This window comes from Aquarana catesbeiana, linkage group LG13, assembly GCF_042186555.1.
Source record: "Aquarana catesbeiana isolate 2022-GZ linkage group LG13, ASM4218655v1, whole genome shotgun sequence".
Classification (NCBI taxonomy): domain Eukaryota; kingdom Metazoa; phylum Chordata; class Amphibia; order Anura; family Ranidae; genus Aquarana; species Aquarana catesbeiana.
In genome coordinates this window covers 205939703-205961786 of record NC_133336.1, presented here as the reverse complement: position 1 = coordinate 205961786, position 22084 = coordinate 205939703, and the positions used below count along the sequence as shown (strand labels likewise).

The 22084-nt window shown below is 45.8% G+C and overlaps 1 protein-coding gene across 1 annotated transcript in view; it reads left to right on the top strand.

Annotated features, from left to right (window-relative positions):
• LOC141117755 (NACHT, LRR and PYD domains-containing protein 3-like) overlaps positions 1 to 22084 on the top strand; it is a 646257-nt gene that overhangs the window by 194039 nt on the left and 430134 nt on the right. Inside the window, exon 6 of the mRNA XM_073610770.1 lies at positions 11343 to 11514. Within this exon, the coding sequence (XP_073466871.1) occupies positions 11343 to 11514 (172 nt within the window). The remainder of the gene's footprint in view (positions 1 to 11342; positions 11515 to 22084) is intronic.

The following is a 22084-nucleotide window of genomic DNA, read 5'->3' as shown; positions in this document are numbered from 1 at the left end:
TGCGGATAAGCGAATTGGTCAGTCCGTCTAAGCGTGCAAAAGGGGGACTTCAGTGGGAGGATCTGGAGTATTCAAAGAATTCAGTTCGGATTTATATTAAACGGTCAAAAACCGATCAGGAGGGGAAGGGAGTACAGCTGGAGGTGTTCCGGATTGCGGAATCACACATATGCCCAGTAGCAGCGGTGGCAGCATTTAGGGATATGCACCCACGATGTCCGGGGTCATTTTTAATTCATGCAGACGGATCGTCCTTGTCAAAATTTCAATTTATAGCTGTGTTCAAGAAGTGTTTATCTGCGGCCGGCTATGACCCCACTAGTTATTCGTCCCACTCTTTTCGTATAGGTGCGGCCACGGAAGCGGCCAGGGCAGGGCTCAGTTCTGAGGCAGTAAAGCGCATTGGCAGGTGGGACTCAGATAGATTTAAGCTTTATATCCGCCCACATTTAGTTCAGGCTTGTTAAAAAGGGGTAGTTTTTTCTTATAATTCAGGGGGGTTCAGGGTTCATGTTAGGTAATTTATTGTGGTGTTTTGTTAATCTTGCTTTGCAGGTGAATCGGTGGCCCTCGTTTGGATATTGGGCCACTCATTCGTTTTCTGGGGGGCCAAACGAGCAGATGTTCGGCCGAATGGTAGGCAGCTGGGTATCCCAAGGCAGGAAGCACGGGTAAGGTGGATTGGGTTATCGGGGATGCTGTGGAACAGGGTAAGGTCGGAAGTTCCTAAGTTTGCTAGGTGGGACAGGGCTCCAGATGTTCTAGTGCTTCACGTGGTGGGGAATGACATGGGGGTTAGGTCCATGAGGGATCTCATCCGAGATATAAAATGCGATGTTTTACGCCTGCAGGCTGCATTTCCTGGGATGGTGATAGTATGGTCAGACATGGTGGGGAGGAGGTCATGGCACTGGGCTTTGTCTGATAAAAAGGTTGACAGGGCCCGTGTAAAGGTTAATAAGGAGGTTAGCAGGTTTGTTATGCGGAATGGGGGCGTGACCATAAGGCACAGGGAGTTGGAGGTGGATACTTGGAGGTACCTTAGGAGTGATGGAGTGCACCTTAATGATGTGGGCACAGACCTTTGGGCACTTGGATTGCAGGAAGGAGTACAGCGGGCTTTGAAGGTGTGGAGGTGTGCGCAAGGGTAAGGTTTTACCCCTTGCGCGTGGTGGCAGTGGTTTGGGTCTGTGAGGAGGAGGAGAGTTATGGTATGGTGATATAATCTGGTTGGTACCCATATATAATATGGGCTGTTTTTTGTACCTTCCGGTTACGAGTGGTTAACCAGGAAGGGGAAGAGTTAGGTCACTGAGAAGGTTGGGTACTGTCTCACAGTCTGGGGTTAGCGACTGGAGGCCAAAAAGTTTACGAGGTTTTACGCAGTGACCTGTGGGTGTGTTCCCCTTCCAGACTCCAATAAGTTCTGAGAAATTATTATTAAAAGTTATTTAAAAAGTTATTTAAAAAAGTTATTTTAAAATGTTATTTATTGATTTATAATTTATTAATAAAAGGCCGGCAAGGCCATTTACTCCAACACCTTGTCACGTCATTTGTGGGAGTATTTTAATTATGATAAGGGGTAGCTTGGAAGACTGAGGTATGTCCTTCATAGGTCATGCTAATGTCTATGATCAACAATCTCTGTTTTGTTTTATGTCAATCTGTATGTTTTGTTTGCCCGATATGACAACAATAAAGCACCTTTGATTGTTAAAAATAAATAAATAAATATTTTCTCCTAAACCTATACAGTTTAGGAGATATTCACTTTGCATGCATGCCACTGCATGCGCTGTGAAGGTCCGGCGGACGCTGCCATACCTTGCCAGAAAGAAGTCTCCAGCATGCATGTGCTGGAGTGACGACATTGCAGCTCTGGGCACTCACAGCGCCAGAGCTGCGAACCCGGAAGACACGCCGAGGGAAAAATGTCAGCTCCCTCAGCAGTGACCGGGAAAGGCTGCCGATGCCTCATTCTAAGGTAAGTATTTCCTTATGCCTTTGCCTTACAGGTTTTTTTTTGTGCGGGTATACAACCACTTTAAGTGACCATTGGGAGGTGGACCATCCTATCAAATGCTGTAAATAAATATAATAAAATTATATAGAACGTCCTGTGAGCCTCCACTAACAATAATAAACCAATAAATTCCCTTTGAATCAGCTGCAAGCGATAAACATGTCTCATAAACCATGTAAAAGTACTAAAGTCGCATTAAAAACGCTGCGCTATCAAAAGTATAAAAAAAGCCTCTGAACTGGTAAAAATATATCCTCCGCACCAGGAATATGCAATTAGCGGACCTCCAGCTGTTCCAAAACTACAAATCCCATCATGCCTCTGCCTCTGGGTGTCATGCTTGTGGCTGTCGGAGTCTTGCTATGCCTCATGGGACTTGTAGTCCTGCAACAGCTGGAGGTCCGCTAATTGCATATCCCTGATCTACACTGTGGTAATAATAATGTATACAATATATAATGAAAACTGTATAAAATGACACGTGCTTAATAACCAAATAATAAAGTGACAATGTGCATTCATATAGTGATATTTTTTTTTTTTTATAAAGCAAATAAGTCTGTGGAAATGTAAAAAAATCCAAATACTGGAATTATAAAAGTGCTTAAGTGCACTGTGCAAAGTTCAAATTGATCCAATTTACAGGTGCTCCACACTCCATGCGATTCAGTATGGTGTGAAAGTGATGCGATAATCAGACACTGTTCTTACTCAGGTGCTCCCCCCATGTAATGAAGGCTCACCTTAAGGTGTGTAACCTTGCTGTTAAGCTTGGTCAATACACGCTTTGGAACCACTACAGGGTTCAACAGTGCATCCAGGATCCTGAATAAATCGCCAATGTGCCTCAGTAAATCAATGAAAAAAGGATCTCATAACGTAGTATGTTTATGCAATTTATTGAACCAAAAATAAACAGGTCCCACACAGGGTACTCACAATATCCAGGCGCTTCAGTGCGCCATTCTACATTAGGAAAATAATGAATGGTTGAAACCGGATGATAACGGGATGGTATATGCTGATCGTTCCTAACAGCTGATCTGCTAAGTGTGCTGTCCTGTCCCCTTCCCCTACATGTGTCGATACAAGGGAATTTTGTCACCCCCCTGAGAATTATATTATGGTTTATGAGACATGTTTACTGCTTGCAGCTATTAAGCATGTGTAATTTTATATATTTTTCACTATATATTTTATACATTATTATTACCATGGTGTAGAGGATATATTTTTACCAGATCAAAGGCTTTTTTATACCTTTGATATCGCAGCGTTTTGAATGCGATTTTTTTTTTTTTTTTCCACAAAAAATTTTTTTATTTCGTATTTAAAGAATAAAACATACAAAACAAGAATTTTGTCTTGAGACAGCAGTCGATAGAATAACATGGAGGGTATCTATGTCATGATACAGTATAAAGCATATTAACAGAAAATGAACACAATCGAATCATATAGGTGTAAATTTGCGGAGAAGGGCGGAGGATCGTACTTTCTATTGTCCCCTCCCCCCATCCCTCCCCTCACCAAGTTGAAAGGCGAGAGAAGGTACAATATCTCAAACGTGTTCAATCAGTAATGTTCAGTGTATCCCAACCGGACACAGACAGGGTATCCCTCCATGTAGAGAATATAGCAAGAGAGAAGAATAGAGGAATAAAAGAAGAAGGGGGAAATTGGGGTAGAGGGTAAGGCAAGAGGGGGAGAGGAGAGGGGAAAAATAAAACAAAGATATATAAAAAAAAAGGGGGGGTGGGACATAAGGGGGAGATGAGGAAACGAGTGGGTCCGCACCTGTCCCTCCTCCCACCTCAGTCTGGGAGGCAGTTCTGTATTTTCCCAGACAGTCCTAGTGTACATACTAAAGGTAGCGATCAGTGGTAATGAAATGGGACCAGCAGGCCCATGTCGCCGAGAATTTATGTATCCTATCTTGCGAAGTATAGATCAGTTCTTCCATTTCTTTTATAGAGGAAAGCCGTGCAAACCACTCCCTGATTGTTGGGGTGACAGTTGACCTCCAATGCTTGGGTATACAAAGTCTGGCGGCATTCACCATATGCATGGCCAGAGATTTGTAATAGGCCTTTTTGGGTAATGTTGTGTGGTGTAAGAGAAATTGGGATGGAGAATAGTCTAAGGTGTAGGTCGTTATGTGCGCAATGAGGCTATGAACCTCCTTCCAGAAGGGTTGGATATTTCTTCAACCCCACCATATATGGAGCATTGTTCCCACACCAGAGCCACATCTCCAGCAAGTGTCAGGAATGCTAGCTGAAAATTTATGAAGACGCGAAGGGGTTCTATACCACTTGGTGATTACTTTATAACTATTTTCTTGGATGGCCACATTCAGCGAGCCTTTGTGGGCGTATTCATATACTATTTTCCAATCTTCTTAGGATAGGGGGGTTTGGAGATCTCTATTCCATGAATTTAATGAGGGAGCAATAGCCTGTGCCGGGGATTCTAAGAGAAGGGAAATAAAAGAAAGGAGATTAGGTGTCTTTGCAGTGTTTTACGGTGGCACAAGGACTCAAAGGGCGTGAGTTGTCGTGTCCAAACAGATTGATTAGCATGGGTTGTAAGAAAATGTCTAATCTGTCTGTATGTCCAGAATGATAAAGAAGATGTCCTAGAGATAGATTGTAGGGATTCAAAGGATAAGGGTCTGTCATTAGAATAAAATTGTAGAGCGAGGACGTCCTCGAAAGGCCATTCCTGACACAGAAAGTTCTCAGAGGTCCCTGGTGGGAAATCAGGATTTCCCCGTAGAGAGGTTAAGGGGCTCGGTAGAGGAGTAAATAAACCGTGTGTCAAGCTCTTTTTGGAAGCCAGGAGTGTAGGGAAGATAAGCGGATGAGCTAAGAGATTGTGGGGCCAATTCTTGGAGGATATCCATGGGAGGAGGTGTAGAGGTCCTGACGAGAATGATTTCTCTAGGAAGACCCATGATTTTTTATGTGCATGGATGTTCCAATCAGCGATCCTCGTGAAGAGACATGCCTTGTGGTATTTATGAAGGTCTGGTAAGCCTATTCCTCCTCTGAGTTTGGGTAATATAAGTCTGGTAAATTTAATTTGAGGCGAAGAATCCCTCCACAGAAAAGCAGAACAGGCTTTCCGGTAGGAATTAAAAAAGGTTTGTGGTAAAGAAATGGGAATTGATTGCATTATATAGAGAAGACGAGGTAGGATAATCATTTTAATCAGGGCCGCGCGGCCAAACCAAGATATGTTTAAACTACTCCATTCTTTTAGGTGTTTTTGGGTCTGGAGAAGGGCCGGGTGAAAGTTTTTCGAGTATAGTTCAGACAGACGAGTGGGAACTCGAATGCCGAGGTAAGTAAATGTTTCTTGCTCCTAACGAAAAGGGAAAGACATTTGGCAAAGTGACACTACCTGGGATGGGAGGGAGATATTCAGTGCTTGAGAGTTGGCATAGTTGATTTTGAGGTTAGATAAGTTGCTAAAGTATTCAATGTCCTTAAGGAGATTGGGCAGGGATACAATGGGTGATTGTAGAGAGAGCAGGATGTCATCAGCAAAAGCTGTTACCTTAAACTCTCTGTTCTTTACTGTGACTCCTTGGATGTTTGAATTTTCTCTCAGTCTGTTAAGGAAGGGTTCCAGGGTTAAGATATAAATTATAGGTGAAAGTGGACACCCCTGACGGGTGCCGTTACTGATAGGAAAGGCGCTCGACAGGTGGCCATTGATACAGCTGCGGAGGGGTTTGTGTAAAGCGCCATGATATATGATAGCATGCGGGTCCCCAAACCTACAGCAGCGAGTACCTCCTGCATATAATCCCAGGCCACTCTGTCGAACGCCTTCTCAGCGTCCAGGGAAAGAAGGAATCCTTGTGTTTTGGAAAAAGTGATCCAATGATGCAAGTTCAGTGTGCGGATGGTCTTGTCCCTCGCCTCACGGCCAGGAACAAAACCAACCTGATCTAACGAGATAAGGTCGGGTACCAGGGGAAGAATTCTATTAGCTAATACTTTTGCGTAGATTTTGATATCAACATTCAGGAGTGATATCGGTCGATAGTTAGCTACTGTGGAGGGGTCCTTGCCCTCTTTAGGTATTACTGCTATGTGAGCTGCAAGCATTCTGTCAGGTTTTACCTGGGGGTTAGATAAGGCGTTATATGTATCAAGGAGTTTGGGAACTAATAAATCCGTGAAGGCCGTATAATATTGAAGGGAGAACCCATCTGGGCCCGGGGCTTTACCCGTTTTCATTTGCTTCATGGCTAAGACTATTTCAGGTGCTGAAAAAGGGTCCTCCAAATCTCGGGATTGTTGAGGAGATATTGGCTTCGGGCTATATTTGGATAGGAATTCTTTGATTAAAGCAGGGCATGTGAGGGTTTTGGCTCGTGTAGTGCCGATGGACTGTAAATTGTATAATTTAGAATAGAATTTTTCAAATGCCCCAGTGATGTCTTCATTCTTGACCAGAAGAGTTCCCCCAGGGTCCTGTATATGGTGAATTGTGGAGGAGAGTTTGGATTTTTGGACCGCGCGTGCTAGTAGGCGTCCACATTTGTTACCCTGTTCATAAAAAATCCTCTGGCCAAGAATGTAGCGTCTTCGTGAGCGTTTGCCTAGCTCCTCCTCTAGGAGTAAGGAACGAGTATATATTAATTCCTGTAGGGTAGTTTGCGCATGGGTACGTTTGTGTGTAGTCTCGAGGGAACTGATTTTCTTGATGAGGGAGTTTATGTAGGACTGATGTTGTTTTTTAGCTTTTGTGGCTAGGGCAATGAGTTCACCTCGAATCACGCACTTATGTGCTTCCCACAGGGAGATTGAGGAAATCTCCGGACTGGAGTTTTCCGTGAAGTATTGCTGGATCCTCGTGCGAATATGGTCAATTGCTGCAGGATCTTTGAAAAGGGAGAGATTTAAGCGCCAAGACTTGGTCCTGGAGCTGGATTCAGGGAAGGTCAGGGTCACTGAGATCGGGTGGTGGTCCGACAGAAACATCAGTTCAACAGTGGACTGTAGAAGGAATGGGAGGTCTGACTGAGAGAGAAAGAAGTAATCAATTCTGGAGTATTTTTGGTGCGGCGCTGAAAAAAAGGTATACTCCTTATCTGAAGGGAACAAAGTGCGCCAGGTGTCGTGCAAAGTTAGAGATTGAAGCTGTAGGTTAATCTCGCGTAACGCTTTGTAGGTCAGGGTAGAGGTACCTGTAGAGGAATCCAGTAAGTTATTCAATGGGACATTAAAGTCCCCTCCTAGAAGTACTATATCTGTTTGGAAAGTAGCCAGAAGGTCACACGTCTTTTTAAAGAAAGAAATTTGGTGTTCATTAGGGCAATAGATATTGGCCAATGTGATCGGCTTAGAGGCATAAGATCCCTTAATAAAGATGTACCTACCTTCTGGGTCTACAAGTGAGTCAGAGAGCTGAAAATTAGCATTTTTCGATATAAGGATGGATACCCCCTTTGTTTTGGAGACAGGGTTGGTGGAGTGGAGCGCTGTTCGGTAGATGTGGTTGGACAGTTTGGGGACGGCATCAGAACGGAAGTGTGTCTCTTGGAGGAATATGAAATGGACTTTGTGTTTAGTGAGGGAAGATAAGACTTGTGATCTTTTTTCTGGTAAATTAAGGCCCTTCACGTTTAGTGAAAGGCACTTCAAGGTCAGGGAGGACATGGCTTGGGTCAGAGGCTGCAAGGCTTTCTTTGTTAAAGTGCTGCGAGGTGGCGGTGTCACCTCTTCTAAGGGATGTCACACACAAAACGGGATGGATAATCAAAGAGCACCACTAAGAGGGACAGGGGCGGACCCAGTCAAAAGGAACAAAAGAGGAGAACCAAAAAAGAAAAAAAAAAAAAAAAGCAAAGGAGGGTAGGAGAAGGACACGAAAGGTATATACCAGCGAGGGAGGGAGAAAAAAAAGGGGGAGGGGGAAGAGAGCCTAGAGTGGGAACAAAAGATGGGGGAGAGAAAGGGGAGAAGAAAGTGAAGAAGAAGAGAGGAGCATAGAAGAAATTAGGAAGGATAAAAAGAGGAAAGGTGAGAACGAGGAGGAAAAGAAAAAGGAGGAGCAGGAGGGTAGTAGTTCAACCAGAGGTGGTGGTAATTTGGCCACGTCACCTAAGAAGAGGAAAAGCCTGGAGGTTCAGAGAAAATCCCAGTGGAACCGCTGTGCGGGAACGTGAACGAGGACTGAAACCACGGGTAAGTTGTGATTCGGGGAGAGAAAATTGAACCGTGTTTAGGATATGGTGAGTACAGTGGGGAGCCTATCTAAAGTGCAATAGAAACATTTTAACCAGCGTGTAAAAGGGAAGCATAAAAAAAAAAAGAAAAAAAAAAACTAAGAACCGGAGTGTCCTGAGGAACTGGACACCATAATTTGAACATGTCGAGTAACACAGAGATATCCTAAAGATATCACAGAAAGTATCGCAGAAAATCCTGCCAAGTGCCTCCACTGAGTGCGACTTCTCAATGCAAAAAAAAAAAAAAAGGGGAAAATACATGCATTCAGGGGAGGCCGATTGAAGTCACAAAATTATGTTTTCGTTTGTTTGAGGGCCCGGGGTGTCAGGGGAGGATAGGAGACCCAAGAGATGTAGGTACCATCTACCTGAGGAAGTAGTGGTTGAGTGTATGAAGATTACCTCTTCATTTTCAATTGCAATTCAAGGGAGGTTCCGACTGACAACCCAGGCCAACAAAGACGAACACAATAAAACAAATACAAATATAATGCTCATGTATCTATGATAACCTAAGGAAAAAAAAAATAAAAAAACCCATGACCGACATGTGGCATGTCTGAACCCGGGGTACTACTATTTGCCAGAGGGCTTTTCTGAGTGCGAAGGGTACAGGGATGGAAAAGGATCCTAGGCCACGTACAGGTGGAAAGCACACAGAAAAAAAAAAAGGTCCAGCAAGGGGGAGCAAGAAGAAACGAGGGTTATCAAGTCCAAAAATAAGGGGTTTACTTTTCTCATCTGGGAGTAAGAAGTTTCTTAGAAGGTGGTGTAGAAATCCTGTTTGAAGGAGTTGGTATTCGCTTCGGTGCATGTATAAAGCCGCGCTTTGCATGTAGCAAGGAGTGGTGCGGGAGATGGTCCCCAGGAGACATGGTAACTGTAGCCTTGGTGTCGGTGCAAAGTCCGCTTGACTGGGCTGTGCAACTGAGATGCGGGTATGGAGACATCTGGCAGGTAAGAAAGAAGTAAGAGGATTTAGCTCACCATACGATCTCTTCTCCTGGATGGTGTGGACGGAGAATCCGGGCTCCGTTGATGTTGATACCGGCGAGACATCCGGTTGCCCGGAGAAGATTGATCGGCTCTGTTTCTGCGGGATCTGTGCCTTTGGGTCTTTGGCGATGGATGGAGAGAGACCGGACGCCAGGGTTCAGAGGGGAAGTATGGAGCGTACCAATCCGGAAGCTCGACGTGGGGGATGTCAAGTTGCTCACAAAACCCTAGCAGGTCTGGTGTGCGGAGTAATGCGGATCGACCTCTAGTGGATGCTGAAAGACCAAACGGGAATTTCCATTGATACTGTATGTTTCTGACACGTAAAAGTTCCAGCAGGGGGCGAAGGGCTCGCCTGTTCTGCAATGTTATCTGGGATAAGTCCTGAAATAACTTGACTTCCCCGCCATTGTAGAGAATACGGCCTTTCTCTCTGGCCTTACGAAGAATTTCTTCCTTGAGTGGGAAATTTACTATGCAGCAAATAACATCCCTTGGTGGTTCATTTTCCAGGGGTAGCGGTCGCAAGGCCCGATGGGCTGTCTCCATGTCTATGGGGGAGTCAGCTGGGCGGTCGATCAGATCATTAAAGATTGTACATATAGATTGTTGCAGAGCGCCTGGATCGATATTTTCAGTGAGTCCCTGCACTCTTATGTTGTGCCTCCGACCGCGGTTGTCGAGGTCTTCAACATGTCTGTGAAAATCCAGAAGTTGAGAAAGGTGGGAGTCAAAAGTGGATTGCACCTGCCTGATGGCGGCAGCGTGAGTCTGAGTGACTTGTTCCACCTCATGTATCCGATGTGCCACCGTGTAGATTTCAGTTTTGAGATCAGCAATAGCCATTGTAACGGTGTTTTTAATATCCGCAGCAACTGTTTCTAGGTCCAGTAAGCTTGGGGGTTGGGATCGCCCTGTATTAATACCAGAAGCCCCTGGATTCAGTGTGTCGGGTTCCATGTTAGGCGAGGCCTGAGATGGGGCCTGAGAGGCCGCATGTGCGGCCATGCGTTGGGTCCGGAACAGCTCCGGTATATTTCTGCTGAGCTGCATACCTGAGTCGTTTACAGCTCGGGATGTAGAGGAGCTTTGGGTGGATCTGTTCATGGCGGTTATGGGGTGTAGGCTCCCCTAAAAAGCACTTTTCAGTCCCCGGATCGCAGGAGCTCTCTCCTTATGCTGCCGTCTTGGTCACCGTCCAGGCCACGCCCCCTTGAATGCGATTTTATTAAATATAATAAGTATGCACAGCCTTACTGTTCATATTTGTTTATACCGCAGATGTAGCCCCTCTACAACAACCTTTCTTTGCACATTTGTCTGCAGACAAGTACCCCTCCAATCTGTGTGGAAGCAGTGGTATGTCCGCAGAGGTCAGGCATAGCCTATGCCGAGTCATATCTAGAACTCTCCAGTCAACAAAGTTCACCCTCCCTACAGATCGGAGAGGTATAGTTCTGATGTACAGGGGGGTCTCAGAAGTGAACAGCAATAACATGAATTAGAGTTGCAGTATAAAAGTGAAAAAATGAGACGTCTGAAGAACCACTGGAGGAAACTAATCATGTGCTTCATAGTCTGTACTTCAGAGTAATATTCTTCAAGAAGAGCACTAAACAGATAAACCTTAAAAGTTCTCATTAGACCTCTTATTGAAAAACAATCATGTTTTTTAAATGTCTTGTGTGAAATTCCACAAATCTCTTTTATTTTAAATTCCTATCATCCCCTGCACACCAACTGATATTTTAGATCAGGCTGACAGTGGGAGTGTCTGCACTGGATGCCAAAGTTGTAAAGATTGAAGCCAAGGTTAATAGTACAAATCAGATTTGTTGTCTTTCTCTTGCCTGCAGCTCTGGTAGTGTCCTATTACTAAAAGCAAAAGCACACAAAAGTCAGGCAGAGTTCAGGCATGTGTCAGCAGCACTCAGTATAACTTCCTGGTGACAATGTTTTCTTTTCTGAATGGAGTGTTCAAAGCACCCAGAATGTTTTTTATGTATTTAACTAAAAAAATTGAAGTTACATTTTACCTGCAGATATGGAACAATAATAAGATCTATTTTCCAGGAATACCGATCAATGGCAAAAGACCCGTCTTCCTTCTCTCACACCTTGTTACAAGATATTCGGGATCAGGGAAGAGAAGCTGTGATTGGACTCTGGAAATGTCTCTATGAACTACAGAAAGATCATCGTCATCCTAATTTATTGGCCGTTCTGGATGAGATCACACAGACAGGTAACAGGACTTTGTGTTTTCAGACAACAATGTGATAAATTAATGATTGATACTAATTATCCCAAATGTAACTCCATTATCAGTGATAAACACAGTACATATTTATAGCACTCCTCTCCACTATTATTGATCTCTCTTTCTCTTTGGTAGATTTGCTCTTGTATATATTACCATACAAATCCTCCTTATCAGTTTGGAATGTGTGATTTTTCTACTAATGTCTTTTTGTGGACTGTAAACCATGTGACCACATTACCCCCCCCTTTCTCTGTAGCAGGGTAAGTTCCCCTTTTCCAGAAAATAGTCTATGCAGTCATGGGATCCCAGTAGTTATTATAGAACTGTGCACCTTTATAAAATGTTCATGAGCTTTATTGTCATGTCTATAAGCCATTGGGGTCCCCCCAAAGGTTTCACTGAAAACTCCCAGTTAGTAACCCCCACATCCTGCTATGTTAGGATGTGAAAATTATTAGCATAATAGCATTACAGGAGCAAATCCAACAGTTTTTGCATCCTAGCAACAAGCCAGGACATGGGGTTTGATAACTGGAAGGTATTCAGCCCGGTTTCTGGAGGGATCCAAATGGCCTACAGGAAGGACAATAATTATAATAAATGTTTTACAAAGCTGCAAGGCTTTTTATTATGTACTGGAGCCCATGACCGCATAGACTATTCTGTAGAAAAATTGAACTTAACCTTTAAAATTACATGATAAAATAGGGAAAATATCAACACTGAAAGTTTAGATGGGATTTATTTTACCGACTCAACTTAGTAGGTTGGAATTCCCAAAGCCAAATAGAATATGCAAAGAAAAGAAAACAAGTCAAGCAGCCTTGTAAAGGTGCTTCAATATGGAACTCACAGCGGCATAGATACAAAGTTTATTCATAGAAAGGAGACACAATTCCAATAATGTATGGCTATTAGCCACAATAACAGTAAAACCTTCACCAATATTAAAAAATCATGACAACGTTGTCACAATAAAAGTGTTATTGTGGCTAATAGCCATACATTATTAGAATTGTGTCTCTTTTCTATGAATAAACTTTATATCTATGCCGCTGTGAGTTCCATATTGAAGCCTCTTTAGAAGCCTGCTTGGCTTGTTTTCTTTTCTTTGAACTTAAACCGGAGGTCCACCCAAAAGTGGAACTTCCGCTCATCTGATTCCCCCCCTCCGGTGCCACAATTGGCACCTTTCAGGGGGGAGGGGGGTGCAGATACCTGTCTACTACACTTCCTGGAAAAGACTCCCGTGGGAGTCACACCCCTTCCCGCGCCCCCCGCTGTTTCCTGGGAAACACACAGGTCCCAGGAGATAGCGGGGACCACTTAGGATGCTCAGCGCGATTCACGCATGCACAGTAAGGAACCGGGAAGTGAAGCCGCAATGCTTCACTTCCTGATTCCCTTACAGAGAATGGCAGTGGCAGCAGCTGAGAGCCGAGTGATTGATCAGCTTCGGCTGCTGACATCACTGGACTCCAGGACAGGTAAGTGTCCATTTATTAAAAGTCAGCAGCTGCAGTATTTGTAGCTGCTGGCTTTTAATATTTTTTTTAGGTGGAGCTCCTCTTTAAAGCGGAGGTCCACCCACCGCTGCACATACTGCACACACACTGCACACATACTACACAAATACTGCACATACTACACACATACTACACATACTGCACACATACTACACACATACTACACACATACTGCACATGTACTGCACACATACTACACACATACTGCACATTTACTGCACACATACTACACATACTGCACACATACTGCACACATACTGCACACATACTGCACATATACTGCACACATACTGCACATATACTGCACACATACTGTACATATACTGCACACATACTACACACATACTGCACACATACTACATACATACTACACACATACTGCACACATACTGCACACATACTACACACATACTGTACACATACTACATACATACTACACACATACTACACACATACTGCACACATACTGCACACATACTGCACACATACTGTACATATACTGCACACATACTACACACATACTGCACACATACTACATACATACTACACACATACTGCACACATACTGCACACATACTACACACATACTGTACACATACTATATACATACTACACACATACTACACACATACTACACACATACTGCACACATACTACACACATACTGCACACATACTGTACATATACTGCACACATACTACACACATACTGCACACATACTACACACATACTGCACACATACTGCACACATACTGCACACATACTACATACATACTACACACATACTGCACACCTACTACACACCTACTGCACACATACTGCACACATACTGCACACATACTACACACATACTGCACACCTACTACACATATACCACACACATACTACACACATACTGCACACCGACTACACACATACTACACACATACTGCACACATACTACACACATACTGCAGCTGCTGACTTTTAATAATTGGACACTTACCTGTCCTTAGGTCCAGCGATGTCGGCACCACAGCTGATGTTTCCATCAGCTGTCGGGTGAAATCCGCCTCCATTGCGAGTTAGGGAACCCGGCAGTGTAGTCTTTTGGCTGCGCATGCTCGTGGCTCCACTCCTTTCTCCTACTGGCCCGGTCGCTGTGGGAGGAGGAGGGAGCCCTAGCCGTGACATCAATATCCACACTAAGGCTCCTGGAAGTGGGAAAACCATACCTGTGAAAGATAGGTATGCTGTCCCCCCTCCCCCCAAAAGGTGCCAAATGTGGCACCGGAGGGGGGAGGAGTACAATGAGCGAAAGTTCCACTTTTGGGTGAAACTCCACTTTAACCTTTTAAAGCTGATCTCTAGCTTTTCTTTCACCTTAACTAGTTGATTTGGGCCAAGCTGGTCCAACCAAACCATTTCATACACTAACAGATGCACCCACTGGAAGCACTGTATAAACAAGGTACATACAATAAACAGCAGTTCATTCTGTCTGTGAGATATGGACACCATGTATCACACATTGGACACAATTGAGTCAGGCTGAGTGCTAAGGGGTGCTCAGCTATTCATAAGCAACTTTGTATTCTTTGAATGAATACACAGCTTACTTTGATTGGCTGAAGTGGAGAGTTGGGTGGATGATGTTCTTGTCCCATAGCCTGTGTACAGTTTATACAGCATGCCCAGCGGATGTACAGTACCTGACCGCAAGATTGTGTTTCCAGCGCGATACCATCGCGCTGGTTCTCAGCGTCAGGTTACTGTGCATGTCGCGCTGGCTCACTCATTGGGAAAGGAAAACTTTTTTTTCCTTTCACGATGAGTGACAGGCAGTGCTGACAGCTGTCTGGTATGAATCCTGAGGGGGAACACCACGCCAAATTTTAAATGAAAAAAACTGGCGTGGGTTCCCCCCAGGGGCATACCAGGCCCCTAGGTGTGGTAAGGATTGTAAAGGGAACCCCTACGCCAAAAAATTGGCGTGGGGGTCCCCCCAAAACCCATACCAGACCCTTATCCGAGCACGCAGCCCGGCCGGCCAGGAAAGGGGGTGGGGATGAGCGAGCACCCCCCTCCTAAGCCGTACCAGGCTGCATGCCCTCAACATGGGGGGTGGGAGCCTTGGGGGAGGGGCAGCGCCCTGTGGGCCCCCCCACCCCAAAGCACCTTGTCCCCATGTTGATGAGGACAAGGGCCTCTTCCCGACAACCCTGGCTGTTGGTTGTCAGGGTCTGCGGGTGGAGGGCTTATCGGAATCTGGGAGCCCCCTTTATAAGAGGGCCTCCAGATCCTGGCCCCCCACCCTATGTGAATGAGTATGGGGTACATGGTACCCCTACCCATTCACCTAGGGAAAAGTGTCAATAAAAAAACAACACACTACACAGGTTTTAAGAGTAATTTATTAGGCAGCTCCGGGATCTTCTTCAGACTTCGGGGGGGTCTTCTTCCGACTTCTCCCGGTGTTCCGCCACTTCTCCCGGGCCGCTATCTTCTTCCAGCTCTTTTGCCAGCGGGGGCCCGGTCTGCTGCTGCTGTCTTGTCGCCGCTGTCTCGCCGCTGTCTCGTCGCTTCTTCTCTTCTTCTCTTCTTCCGATGTTGACACGACGCTCTCTCCAGCAGGAATGCTTTGTGCGAGCTGCGGAGCCATTTATATAGGCGGTGACCCCGCCCCCTTGTGACGTCACAGTCCCAGCATGCGCAGGGACTCTCGAGTAATAAGGGGGCATGACCCCAGAGTCCCTGCGCATGCTGGGACCTTGACGTCACAAGGGGGCAGGGTCACCGCCTATATAAATGGCTCCTCAGCTCCCACAAAGAGTTCCTGCCGGAGAGAGCGTTGAGGGCATGCGGCCTGGTATGGCTCAGGAGGGGGGGGGCGCTCGCTCGTCCCCACCCCCTTTCCTGGCTGGCCGGGCTGCGTGCTCGGATAAGGGTCTGGTATGGATTTTGGGGGGACCCCCACGCCGATTTTTCGGTGTAGGGGGTTCCCCTTATAATCCATACCAGACTTAAGGGTCTGGTATGCCCCTGGGGGGGGAACCTACGCTGTTTTTTTCATTTAAAACCCCCTCAGGATTCATACCAGACAGCTGTCAGCACTGCCTGTCACTCATCACGAAAGGAAAAAAAAGTTTTCCTTTCCCGAAAAGTGAGCCATCTCGGCGCTGGCTCCCGCGACGGGGCTTGCAGGTGTCAAATCTCATCGATAAATGCGGCGAGATTGACACAATATCGCGGTCACCTACTGTACCTGCTAGTGTAGGAGAAAGTTCATTTGGGCCAACTTGGTCCAAACAAACCAGTTCAAGTGAAAATTAGGCTGGAGAGCAACTTTAAGGCTTCACCCTATTGGATGTCATAACCACAAACTTAACAATGAGCAATATATTGTATTTGTGTTCACTAAAAATCTTTTTTTTACTGAAAATGTGCATTTTATAAACTTGTTAGACTAATATCATGTGACATTAAAAAAATTAACCCACCAACTTTTATTGCCAGAGTCTCTTTTTTTGGGAGATACAAAATGTGACAGTGGAAGTGATAATATACTTCAAAGTGGCTGTAAAGACATTTTCCTGACGCCTCCATGGCAGCACACGCTGGGGTTGTGACTCCGCCCCCACAACCTGACAGGATTGGTTAGCTATAAGTTTGAAGGGGAGACACCCCGCTGCATTCTCATTTTATTCTCACCTGACAGATTGGGATAAGCAGCTTGCTCCTGTTGTCAAGATAAAGAAAAAAGCCTCTTACCGCACTCACCCCAGCAGGTTCAAGCCTCTCCTGTTTGGAAGTCCCTCCTGTACAGTCTCTAAAGGAGCTTCTATGGAGGGAACCCCCGGTCTGGTGGTCTCAGGGGGCATCTGGACATCTGGCACAGTAAGCTTTAAAGAAGCTTCATATTTTTGCAGTGGTCTCCTTTTCCTTTTTGCCTGTACCTTGCCTGTAGCTTGCTTATGGTGTTTCTTCTGCTTAGGGGGCTTGCTGGCACTTGCTGTCCACCGCTGTAGGAACCGTCATGGCCGCCGAGGCCGCCTCCTCCACTCTGCAATTGGCCTCAGGGCCTAGTTCTGCCTTGGGAAGGTAATGCCCTTCTCCAAGATGGCGCCGAGGCGCTCGGGAGGCTCTGCGCATGCGCGGGAGCGTCATTTTGCCGCGACGGCGGCAGCAGATTTAAAAACACAGGCATTTCAGTGTTTTTGCTGAGCAGTATCACAAATACCTGAATGTTCACCGGCGTTCAACTGCTTTGCCAGAAAACGACTCAACAAGACCAGGTAAGTCAATTTATTCGATTTAGCCTTTTTAAAAAAAAAATAAATAAATAAAAGAAAGAGTAAGATTTAAAAAAAAAAAAAAATTTTTTTCCTTTCTCTTATTTTCCTTCAGTCTACACTGTCTACTATCACTATGGAGACCACTGCCCGCGCAGACCACCATCAGCAAACGAGGTAAGGGGCTATTCGTCATTGGTAAGTATTGAAGAAGGGGAGAGAAAAAAGAGAGCCAACCACTAACGCTGCGTTTTTGGCAGCCCCACCAGGTCAAGAGCCGCAAGTTCCAGGCGTGAGAGGAGATCAAGTCATGGGTCAAGCAAGAAGTCCCGCAGAAGCCGCTCAAGATCCTCTTCTCGCCACCGAAGACATAGCCGCTCACGTCACAGCCGCTCAAGACGCAGCCGCTCCCGTCACAGTCGGTCACACCGCAGACGGTCACCTTCATCGCACCGCCAAAGCCGCCACACCCGTCCTGCAGCAAACGCTTGCTGGGTATGCGGCGCACCAGCCTTGCCAGATAAGCTAGTCTGCAGATCCTGCTTCAATGAAGCAGCAAAGGACAAAGAGCTAGACGCAGCAATGGCTACGGAGCTCATAAGAGAATCTGTGCGGGAATCCATAAGGGAGACAACAGCACCACTAATCGATAGGCCTACGCCTAGCACATCGGTGGCGGATGACCGCCAACCCCAGGCATCAGAACCCTCCTCAGGAGATGAGGACCAGGACATGTCAGCAGGTTTTGATTTTTCCCTGGTACAGCCTTTCGCAAAGTCAGTCAAAGAAGCGATAGGCTGGGAAGAAGATAAAGAGGAACCGCAGAAAGTCCGGAAATATTTCCCAAATTTAAGGAAAGAACCAGAGAATTTCCCTTTTATAGGTGAACTGGAGGATCTAATTAAAGATGAGTGGGAAAGATCTGATAAGCGGGCCAGTCTCACCAACAGACTGACAAAAATGTATCCTCTGAAGGAGTCAAAAGTCAAAACATTGATGAACGCTCCAGTAGTCGACTCCTCCTTGATGCGTCTTGCACGGCATGTCACTCTGCCTATTGAAGACGCAGTTTCCTTTCGGGATGTTCTGGATCGGAAATTGGATCTAGAATTGAAGAAAGCATACTCCACTGCTGGGGGCGCATGCAGGTTGGGCAACCAAGGTGGAGAAGGATCTGCAAGACGGTACTGAAATAGATAAAATAATATCTTCTCTTCAGGAGATCAAGTTGGCAGGTGACTTCGTGGCAGAAGCCTCAGTGGATGTTATAAGATCCTCGGCGAGATCAATGCCAGCCTCAGTCACAGCAAGAAGGGCCTTGTGGCTGAAACCATGGATGGCCGATACTGCATCCAAAACAAACTGGTGCAGAATTCCATATGATGGCTCAAACCTGTTCGGGTCTAAATTGGACACCGCTATTTCAAAGGTAACAGGAGGGAAGTCGGGATTAATTCCCTCAGATAGAAGACCCAAGGCCCAAAAGGGTTCCTTCTTCAGGCGCAACCTTCCTGAGAAATATAGGGAAGCTAGATCCTACCGTCCTGGTAGGGAGTTTAGAAGGGACTGGAAGAACACAAGACCTTCCTTCCTAAGGATGCAGAAGTCCAAGCCTACCCCGGTAGGGGAGCAGCAGAAGTCTTTTTGAAAGTTCGCCTGCCCACTCAGTACAGGTGGGCGCCAGGCTCAAGGACTTCGCACAGATTTGGTCAAGCCATATAGAGGACCAGTGAACTCTTTCCACGATCAAATTTGGACACAAGTGGAAGTTTATGGGCAAAATTCCAAAAAATCACTTCCAATCAACAAGACTGCCATCTTCACTAGTCAAAAGGAAGTTACTATTAAAATATATAGTGGAATTGAAGGAGAAAGGGGCAATACTGGAAGTTCCGTCAGACCAAAAGGGGAGGGGGTTCTATTCCCCACTATTTTTGGTAAAGAAGAAGACCGGAGACTTACGTCCTGTATTGGATTTAAAAAATCTCAACAGGAACATAAAAACAGAGGCCTTCAAAATGGAGAGTCTGCAGTCTATACTTCTGGCAGTGAACCTGGGCGACAGGATGCTCTCAGTAGATTTATCAGACGCTTATCTACATATTCCAATTCATCCCGCCTTTCAAAAATTCCTCCGATTTGCCATCAACAAAAGCCACTTCCAATTTCAGTGCCTTCCTTTCGGCATCTCGTCGGCTCCCAGGACATTTACCAAGGTCCTTCTACCCTTGGTTGCATTCCTCAGGGAGAAGGGTCTGCGAGTCCACCATTATTTGGACGACATCCTGCTCTTGGCAGAGGATCAAGAAACCTTGCTATGCCATCAGAAGATCTTACTCACGACTTTCCAAGACTTCGGCTGGCTAGTCAACTGGAAAAAGAGCAGCTTACAACCCACTCAAAACATGTTATTCTTGGGAGCAGATCTGAACACCCAATTGAACATGGTACAACTTCCTCAGGAGAAGATTCAGCCTCTAGTACAGAAGATGTGGAGATTACTATCAGCAAGGCATCTTCCAGCCAGAATCTGCTTAAGTGTGCTAGGGTCTATGGCTGCAACCCTGCCCATGGTGCAATGGTCACAATGGCACATGAGAATCCTCCAAAACTCCTTTCTGAGGCAGTGGGATGGAGTATCGATGCGTCAGACCATTACCATCTCCAGACCAATGAAGCAATCAGTGTGGTGGTGGACACACTTGACCAACCTCAGGAAATACAAACTGATAGTTCCCCCAGATCTGATAATAGTCACCTCGGATGCCTGTCAGAGCGGCTGGGGAGCTCACTGTCAAGATCAAGCAGCGCAGGGCCGATGGCAGTTCCGGGGCCAGGATTTAGTATCGAATATACTGGAACTCAGAGCAGCCTTCCAGGCCCTCATGGCATTTGCACCAGTCCTCAGAGGGAAGAACGTGCTTATTCGGATGGACAACAAGGTGGCAGTGTCCTACATCCAGAGGCAAGGGGGTACCAAGAGTCTCACATTGATGGAGGAAGTCCGCCCTATCTTGGAATGGGCACAGGCACACCTAGCAGATCTAAAAGCAATATATGTTCCTGCGGCACAGAACATGTTAGCCGATTACCTGAGTCGAGAAACTCTTTCGAACAACGAATGGTCCCTGAGTCTCCAGGCCTTTTCTCTTCTTATGGAGACATGGGGAGTACCAGAGATCGACTTAGCAGCTACTCCGGCGAATACGAAGTGTCGGAGGTTTCTGTCCAGAGCATCTTTCCCTTCAGCCGAGGGGATAGATTGTCTAATTCACCCCTGGAACTTCAAGTTGGGGTACATATTCCCGCCAACTCCGCTAATTGCGAGATTCCTGTCCAGGCTTCGGAGATCTTCAGCCACGGTAATCGCGATAATCCCTCTTTGGCCGAGAAGACCATGGTTCACGACCCTATTGCAGCTCAGCCTTCAACCTCCAATCCTCCTTCCGGTAACTCCGGATCTGCTATTTCAAGGCCAATTCCTACATCCAGCTCCAGAGAAACTACATCTGACAGCATGGAAGTTGAAAGGGTTAGGTTAAGGGAACAAGGCTGCTCACAGGAAGTAATATCGACTTTGATGCAAGCCAGGAAGAGCACCACCAACACCACCTATACAAGAATTTGGAACCAATTCTTTAGAATGGCGCAGCAGAAGGGATGGGATCCTATTGCTCCAGAACCTTCTCAAATCCTAGAATTCCTCCAATCAGGAATCAACAAAGGTCTAAGTTCAAGTACCCTTAAGGTACAAGTATCTGCCTTGTCGGCCAAAACAGGCACCAGATGGGCATTACATCCGCTGGTTATCCAATTCCTGAGAGCCTGCCTGAAAATCAAACCTCCTAAGAAATCAGTTTTTCCATCATGGGATCTCTCAATAGTTCTTGAAGCCTTCACCAATCCTCCTTTTACTCCATCTGAATCAATATCTCTATGGGATCTGACTCTAAAACTATCCTTTCTCATTGCAATCACATCAGCAAAGAGGGTGTCTGAGATCCAAGCACTGATGGCATCAGAACCTTACTTGGTATTCTTTCCTGATAAGGTAGTACTAAGACCTTCAGACCACTTCATCCCGAAGGTAGCAACTTCCTTCCATTACAACCAAGATATTGTCTTACCATCCTTCACTAATGATCAGGGTGAACCTCATCCCCTGGATGTTAAAACTACCATCATTAGTTACCTGACGGCTACGAATTCTTTTAGAAAGACGGATACCCTCATGGTCATCCCACATGGAAACAGACGAGGTCAAGCGGCTACTTCACGTACTATCGCCTCCTGGTTAGTCAAGTCCATCAAGAAGGCATACTCCATGCGGCATATGGCAATTCCTGAAGGCATCAGGGCTCACTCGACCAGGGCAGTGGCTACCTCCTGGGCAGCGTATTGCAGGGTTTCACCGGAGACTATTTGCAAAGCAGCAACTTGGTCCTCCAGACATATGTTTATTTCTCACTATAGAGTAGATTCTGCTCATTTGGCTATGGCAGACTTCGGTAGATCAGTTGTTAGAGCCAATTCTTCCGCATTATAAGGAATAAATATTATTTTCTTGCACCCACCCGACTGGCGAGTTATTTCCCAGTGTGTGCTGCCATGGAGGCGTCAGGAAAACGGAAAATTGTATACTCACCTTTCCGTAATTTTCCTTTCCTGACGCCTTTCCATGGCAGCACACAGATTCCCACCCCGTTTTATGGTGATATATTTACAGAGAATGCAGCGGGGTGTCTCCCCTTCAAA